This window comes from Pteropus alecto, unplaced genomic scaffold (assembly GCF_000325575.1).
Source record: "Pteropus alecto unplaced genomic scaffold, ASM32557v1 scaffold134, whole genome shotgun sequence".
Classification (NCBI taxonomy): Eukaryota; Metazoa; Chordata; class Mammalia; order Chiroptera; family Pteropodidae; genus Pteropus; species Pteropus alecto.
The window spans coordinates 4,763,088-4,771,177 of record NW_006436283.1 but is presented as its reverse complement, the minus strand read 5'-3'; the positions used below and the strand labels follow the sequence as shown (position 1 = coordinate 4,771,177).

At 41.9% G+C, this 8,090-nt stretch overlaps 1 protein-coding gene across 2 annotated transcripts in view; it reads right to left on the bottom strand.

Moving 5' to 3' along the window:
• The window catches only part of GRB2 (growth factor receptor bound protein 2), a 52,374-nt gene extending 44,493 nt beyond the window's left edge, over positions 1-7,881 (bottom strand). The window contains exon 1 of one of the 2 annotated variants that reach the window (XM_025047014.1): positions 7,587-7,881. In XM_025047014.1, the coding sequence (XP_024902782.1) occupies positions 7,587-7,664 (78 nt within the window). In that variant the 5' untranslated portion in view covers positions 7,665-7,881. The remainder of the gene's footprint in view (positions 1-7,586) is intronic. The other variant, XM_006912225.3, reaches the window with a different exon arrangement.
• Positions 7,882-8,090: the final 209 nt, after the last annotated feature.

The window sequence follows — 8,090 nt, the reverse complement described above, 5'->3', positions numbered from 1 at the left end:
GAGGTTCATTTAGGATTTTGAGTTTCCTATCTTTTTTTAATTAATGTTAAAGTAAATTTTAAATATTAAAACAAAATGGTATTGCTAATAAAATGCTGTAAGTCTATTCCTTTTCCTCTAGTAATCCATTTCAAGCCATACATATTTTACCTATGAAAATAAAGATCTATGAAGTAATGACAGAAAGAAGACATTCGATGATCAATATTCTCACTGAAAATAGATAGTCCTTTCTTGTTCTCTGTGAAGCCTACAGTTTGAAGGTCCAAACTGCATTTCCTCTCACTTTACACTAAACTGGTGTTTTTTATATTTTTCAAAGCAAAATATTACAAAAGTCTTTTGCCTTTTGCTCAACCTAGATTTTAAAAGTCCACTGTTAACTAAAGAATAAATTAATTAAAAAGTAAGGCCATTGTTAAGGTGAGGAAAAAGTTTCAGTATTTTACACCTAATATCAGTACCTGTTTGGATAAAAATAGGACAGTGTATGTGAGAACTGCTGCTCGAAATGGGCCAGAGTAGGCTCTAAGCTCTCCCACAGGGTAAAGAAGGAAACCTATTAAAGCATTATTTATAGCATCCTTAACATTTTTAAAAGCTGTTTGGGGGAAACCATCTATTCTTGGTATTGAGACCAGAGAAAACGTCCTCCCACAGGTAGGTCCTCACTGAGGACACCTACCAATAGTAAAGGCTCCTTATCATCCTCACAGTAAGTCCAAGCATGAGCTTTTCCCGGGGCTGTTTCTTCCAACATCTCTTAACGTTAGCCAACAGCATAATCCCAAAGTTGCATTCAGCCAAAGAGAGCCCCCACCCGTGCCCCGACAGGACACTGGGCAGGTACCAATCTCTTTGCTTTCAGGTTTAATTCTGAGACCAAAGACTTTTCAGAATGGAGAAACTACTTGTCTTTCACACAATCCTCCATCAATACCCTGCTTTCAGCAGAGCTGTGGGATGAGGCTTAAACAGGTCTGACTGAGGTAATATCAGGACAAGCACCCAGCCAGTTTTAGGGGTAGAGTCATGTGACTTAACCATTAGCTGCCTCGGCCAGGGGTTATCAAAGTGTGCACCTGAATAACATTAATAAAACTAACGGCAGCTGGCATTTCTGTCTGCTTTATGCTAGGCACTGCTTTAAGCACACAAATATATGAGTTCTTTGGATCCTCACTGTGATGCTGGGTAGGAAGGTGCTAGTCCCATTTTACAGATGGGAGAACCAAAGCACAAAGCAAACTGTCCAAGATCACAATGCTGAACTGGCCGGTGGCAGAGGTGGGAGTCAAAGGTGGGTCTAGCCTGGGGTACAAGTTTTTTACCACGATGCAGGTGTCTCTCATTCCACGTCCACAAGGAAGCAAAGCTGAGGAAGCACCTGCCAACGGGATCCAGATTTTCCTCAAAAAGTCATTGAGTCACTTTTAAAAAGGTCTCTAAGTCGTATGACGCTGAGCACAGTGAACTAAAGATTTAAAAGTAGGTTAAACCTCAACCATTAAAAAACCAACCAACCAATCAACTCCTGACCAGAGCACTTTAACTTCCTGGAATAGCTGTCAAGGTAAAAAAGATGCAAATATTAACTACTTACTGTGTGAATTAACTTTACTGTTTTAATAAAACTGATAAAGTAATACAAAAGAACACACACGCAAAAGAAGTAAAAATCACCTGGAATCCAGCACCTTGGAGAAAACTGTTACCTTTTAAGAGGACCATTCAGAAAAAAGTCTGTGTATTTAACAAGCAAATAGAAATAGCAGTTTCCCTGCGATGGTCTCTCTCTGTCTCCGTCTGCCTGTCTGTCTGTCTCTCTCGTCTGCCCTCATCTTGGTATGACAAGACCCGACAGGGTAGTAGTTAAGAACACGGAATCTGGACTCAAAGTGGCCAGGATGTGAATCCTAACTCGTGTACCTGGGTAAGTTACTTAACCTAAACCTTAGGTTCCTGATCAGTAAAATGAGGATAATAGCATCTGTCTTTATAGGATTACTGTGAGGATTAAAAAGGAATGCAAGTAAAAGGCTTAGCTTAGTGCGAGGACATACTAAGCACTCGATATATTAGTTACAGTATTTCTTTTTAACAGAAGATCCATTAAACACTTCTCTGCGGAAGAGTAGACATTACTGTGTTGATAGAGCTACCTCAACATTAACACCTTCAGGTATTCCTTTTTACAGGTACCATAATCTACTTATATAGCCTCCTATTGATTGGCTACTTAGGTTTTTTTCTAATATGGTAATTCCATAGATTTGAAGATGCCCTTTTTACACATTTTAACATCTCTGAAATGCATCTTACAAATGATAGTATTACAAACGATATAATTTAATTGAAGAAATTTCTTCTCTAGGTGGCGCAGATTCTCTGAAATAAACATCTCTATGTCTGTCTACATTTTTAAAACTTGCTTGAGACTCCTCCTAGACTTTGTAAAAGTGGAATTGTTGGGTCATTTTATGTTCCGATACATATCACCAGGCCACTGCTCAGAAAGATCGTATTGGCATAAGCATCCACAGGGAGAAGGTGACAGTACCCGTTTCTCCACACCCTGGCGAAAGGAGGGTAGGGGTTAATCTTTTTCTCATCTTTGCAAATCTGACGAGCGGAATGACCTCATTTTTTTGTTTCATTTCTTTCATCGATGAAGTCAACTTACTTTAGACAGGATCTCCAATAAATCACTCAGCAGAATCAGCGCCACAAGACGACAAGGCAGATGCCTTACAGTTCTGGTTTATTCATCCTGACAGTTTGGAGGGGCCCCACTGTACTGCACAGGGAACATGGTGGCCAGACCTAAGACCAAAGCCCAGCTCTGCCACTTACTAGACGTGTGAACCTGAGCAAGTTACCTAACTTCTGAGCCTGGTTCTGCTATTAGCCCCAGCCAAAAGATGGGGCTAATAACACCAACTTCTTAGTGCCCCAAATTAGAAATGATGTATAACTCCACGGCATATAGTAAATGCTTCATAAATGGTAGCTATTCAATGACAACTTCAACTACAATGACTTACAGAGGTGAAACCTGCAAGACCCCAAAGGAACACTGCATTTCCTTCTTTCTTTTGCCAAACAAGGCTGACTAGTCTTCCGCCAGCCTCCCAAAAGGAGTCTCATATAGAAACTGAAAGTTCATTCTTGGCATCTATTTAGAAATAGTCCATTCAGATGACAGGGGCGAAATGGATATAATGAAAGGCAAACAAATTATTTGAGAACACAAACAGTCCTCATTCTTAAAAGATTAAATGCAATATTCTGAGTTTAGTCAACAAGATTGATAAGAATTCTTATCAGCAGGCAAAGAAATGGTTCTATAAAGTATACTGACACTTGAACTTTAAAACAGTGAAGAAAAAAGGAACCACCCAACCTCATTTTGGGTTTTTTTTTAGGTTTTATAATTTAAACACCTGATATGAGACTTGTGCACCAAAATCCAGCTGTTGTGTAAACTGTAACCAATGAAACCGCAGTTCAGATTCCTGCTCTCAGAAGCATCCCCCACGGGCATTCTTTTCTGTTACATGGGAGACGTATTCAAATGCCCCCATGTGACAGGCAGGAATCCCATTATTTTTCCTACCAGCACCTCTGAGATGCCCCTGTCCTTCGTCCCTAGTCTCTAATACCTATGTGGACACTTATCTCACAATCTGATTACTGCAGCCTTCCAGGCTGGGCCACCCAGCGTACCTCCTTGCAAGCCACTCTACACACAGAACACATTCGTGATCGGCTAAAAATCCCCAGAAGCTTCTTAAGGCCATGATCAAACTCCAAACTCTTGAGTTTTTCCTACATGGCTCCAATTCTACCTTATTTTCCATTGTGTCACAGTCTATAACCTTGCTGTAGCATTGCTATCTCAAATACAACAAGCACACTCCCCTGCCTCCCTTCTCACCTAGCCCCGTCCTACTCAGCGCACGAGGTCCAATTCAGGTCACACTCCTTTCTTCCAGCTTCCTCTGACTTCAGCTCTTATCGCTCTCTCCCCTTCCTGAATTATTCTGGCAGTGACAGTGTGCAACGCAACTTTGGCATTCCACTACCTACCAGTTCACTATTAAGTACCAATAACTTGTGACCTTGGAGAGATCATTTAACCTCTGTGGGCCACCATTTCTTCATGTGTAAAATAATAAAAGTCTAAATTAAGAGATTTTAAAAGGTCTTTTCCTGTTCTAAAAACCCTCTCATTTGACACACTGCCATGCGCTGTTTCAGACATTAATCTCACTTCTCTTATTTGACTGTAGAGTTTCCTAACGGGTGAAAGTACATCTTCTAGTTCTTCCCCAGCTCTCAAAGCAACTTATTCCAGGATGTGGCTCAAGGAGATGCTCAGTAAATGACAGTGGATAGGGTTATCAGCACTGAGACAGAAGACTTCAAAGATCCAAGTGTGAACCCAAGACTTAGTTCTAAAGCAGCTTGGGAACGGGCAGTAGTAGTCAGTGGTAGACGGGGCGGAAGCCACCTAGTGCTCCACTGTTGGCTCTTTCCTACAGCCGAGGGCCTGCCCTGATGGAAAATAAGACGTCAGCCCGAGAATGGAATGAGCACAGGTTCGAGAGCTCAAAATCGTTTCTTAATTCCTATGCGGCGCTGCTGGAAGCACATGCATGAAGCCCCTAGACGGCAGATGCAACTTCTAGGTGAGTTCAGATACGAGTGCTCCAGGGCAGAGTATTCAGGGGCCTTGTTGAATGGAGCACCCTGGGACTATCTAAAGCCTGCCCTCCAAAAGTGGGAGAAAGTCATGCTCAGTTCGGCCATGCGAGGCCTGAAACCTGCAGCAGAAAAGCAATCCCTTCCATTTCTAGGCCCCAGTGCCCTCCCCTCCCCTCCCCAAGAAAAACACAAGCTTTTACAAGAGGAAAAGTAACAAAGGCAGATATATTGAAGCATTCAGTTCTATTTTAGGCTTCCAGTAAAACGTTTTTATTTTTCTCTTTTCTCAGGGCAGTACAAGTCAATATGTAAAAAGTAAGGAAGTGGTCTGCTCGAAGACAGGAGTCAGCATCAAGCAGAAGTTAACTGGGAACTCCAAGACGGTGAGAGGACCCAATCCCTCCGGACTCCGGGCAGAGGGCTAAGCCCCCTTCTTTCATTATTTTCAAATAAAACGTATTTGACACCAACACGCAATGCCCCCTTTATGAAGAGACAATAAATATATCCCTATTTCAATCAAGTTAAACTGCTCGATGCTATTCCAGCCACTTCTAAACATGCTTTGGCTCACAACTAAGCTCCTAAACAGTTAGCAAATCAAATCAAAGCCACTCAAACAAAGCCTATTACTCCTTGAATAACCAAATGAAGAAAACACAGCTTTTTTATTTTTAACAGCTCTCAAGACAAAGCAATGTCCCTCATGTCCCTCCTCTTCACTCAGCTGTTTCACAGAATTACGAGACAAAGGGCAACTACTGTATCATCACTCTTTTTTTTTTTTTGGAGTAAAGCCACAAGATTACTAACAAACAGCTAATGGCTACCATTCAAAAGCAATAATGGCATTATGACTTCATATGCCAGTTATCTACCAAATTGGAAAGAACCAAATCTATGTTACTTTTCTCTCCCCAAAGAAAATCTCAAAGTAAATGGGAGCACTCTGATTCACTGCCTCTCTCCCACCATAAAAATGTCTGGGGCAGTGTTAAATAGTGTCATCTTCTCTAATCACGGGATGGGAGAAAAGGGTTTTACACTTGGTTCAAGAGGTTACTAATTTAAGTTGGAGAACTTATAAAATGTTCATGGTCTAGGTTTAGAAAAAGTTCAGTGATAGTAAACAGCAAAAACTGTTGTCTAAAAATTCTTTAAAATAGATCTCAAATCCCTAGTTTTACTTTGCTGCTTGAGAGCTAAATATGCAATGGGATAAACCTAGAGAAAAATGTGAATTACCAGGCTTCCAGGTTCAAGTTTGTAGGGTAAATTTAATGGAGAAATCAGTATTTGAAAAGAAAAAAAAGGCCCCTAAGGGTTTTTGTACAGGCTACAAATGTGGGTACTTGAGTAGCCAATCTTCCGATATCACTAGTGGGTTATCTGCCAAAAACAGTAATCATCTATGAATACATCAAATTACCTCCCTCCTCTGTACACCAACGATAGAGTAATTCAGTAGTCTAAGTTATGTTTGCTTTGATTTCTAGCTCTCCAAGAAAACAGAAACGGAAGACATATGTCACTCTAAAACGTATAGCTGATTCTGTTTTTGGGCAATTTAGTGCTGATTTTGAGAATACCCTCAAAAAGCTTGGCGTCACAAAAACAGCTCTGAATGGAACAGTTTCCTTCTCCTTAAAGGGCTCTTCAGTGTCACCTGCTACAAAGTCCATCATACAGGTCTACATTAAACCACTGTGCAGTAACTTCAGAATAGACCACGCCCCTGACGAGAGCAAAATAGTAACTCTCCATAGGTCTGCATAACTTAAAAAACGACGACAACAAAAAAGACAACTAGTCATTTTATAAAGGACTAGATTTCTACATTGCCATTTTCCTTCTCTTTGTAAAATTCTGATAATTTCATTCAGGGCTAGTACACAAATGGTGGCAAATTCCAGCAATCAAACTAAGGATCGGAGGGGAAAATGTCAAAATTTGAAACAGTGAATACGAAAACATTAAACTTCAGGTTTTCCTCATTTAGAGCTGACACACTATTCAATAACACTCACTTTTGTAAACAAATAAATAAATAACATATCCAAAAGGGCAGGCTGCTCCAGTCAACTGAGTAAACAACATAATTAACATGTGCCAGGTGGAAAGCAAATCCTCATGTTAATAGTGGGGCCCAAAATGAGCTGCAAACTCTAAAGCAGCTCAGTTCCAAACTGTCAGCAGGTTTCTTTTGTGCAATCAGAGTGTAATATGGGGTAATTGCTCCAAGTTTCTTCTAAGAAAATCGAAATCTGACTTGTACAACTGCAAGCTAAACCATATTATTTGGAACTCCATTCGTTTTTTCGCAAAGAGTAAAAATGCATTGAATTCTTTAATAAGTTTTGGCATATACTTCTAACCACCTCTCTAAACCAGGAGAAATTAATTTAACTGACTGACTAGGATCAAGTTCCAGAATGCAGAAATCTTTTGACTATGTAAAATAAGACTGAGTGCTTTTACATAAATACTTCGATACTTCGAGTTTAGGTCTTTCAAAAAATCCTCTGATTTTTAATAAAACTCTATGAGGTAAATCAATCTACTCTTTTACTCCCTTACTACAATCATATTGCTTTGACTTTATCTGAAATAGCACCAATATCGACAAGCAAACAGAAACACTCGAGGCATCCACACAAAGGCAGTTAAAGACCGTACACCGCACCGACCCTCTGAAGTCATATTTAATATTCCACTCGCCGTCTATCTCTGCCATCCAGATCACACACCACACGGTGGTCAACGTTAAAGTGGGCGATGAAGAAAGGAGGAGCACGGTTTCTTTGTGTGTCATCGGGGCAAAGAAGGTGGGTGAGCACAAGGAGAGGCCAGCTCGGCATTTGCCTGGCATCCACACTTACCTTGAGGATGTCCCCTCTTTTGAAGCTCAGCTCGTCGTCTGCAGTGGCTTTGAAGTCATACTTGGCGATGGCTTCCATTCTGAGCGCTGCTCAGTGCTCGGCAGCCTGAAGCAGGGGGAAGGGAGTCTTCCCTGCTGAAGCAGCCCAGCGCTCTGGGCTCAGCCTCGCCTCTCTTCTGGGACTCGCTCCTGCACTCCGGGACACACAATGCCACCCTGAATCAGAAGACGATGATTGAGAGAAGTGGCCAGGATCGAAGGCAGCCCCGCCCTGCCAATCGGCCTGCTGTCCCAGCCCCCACGCCCCCTGGCTCGGCTGGCTCAACCCTCCTCCCTCCCTCCTAGGCAGGAGCCCTGATCTCGTTCTTCCTCTCTTCAGCCTCAGGCCCAGACGACTGACAGGCCTGCTGGCCAATGGTGGCAGCTGTTCGAGCGATTCCAGAATACACTTCCTCTTCCTTCCCGCTGGGCGTGCACGGTGTGCAGGAACCGGCAGGAGCCCCGT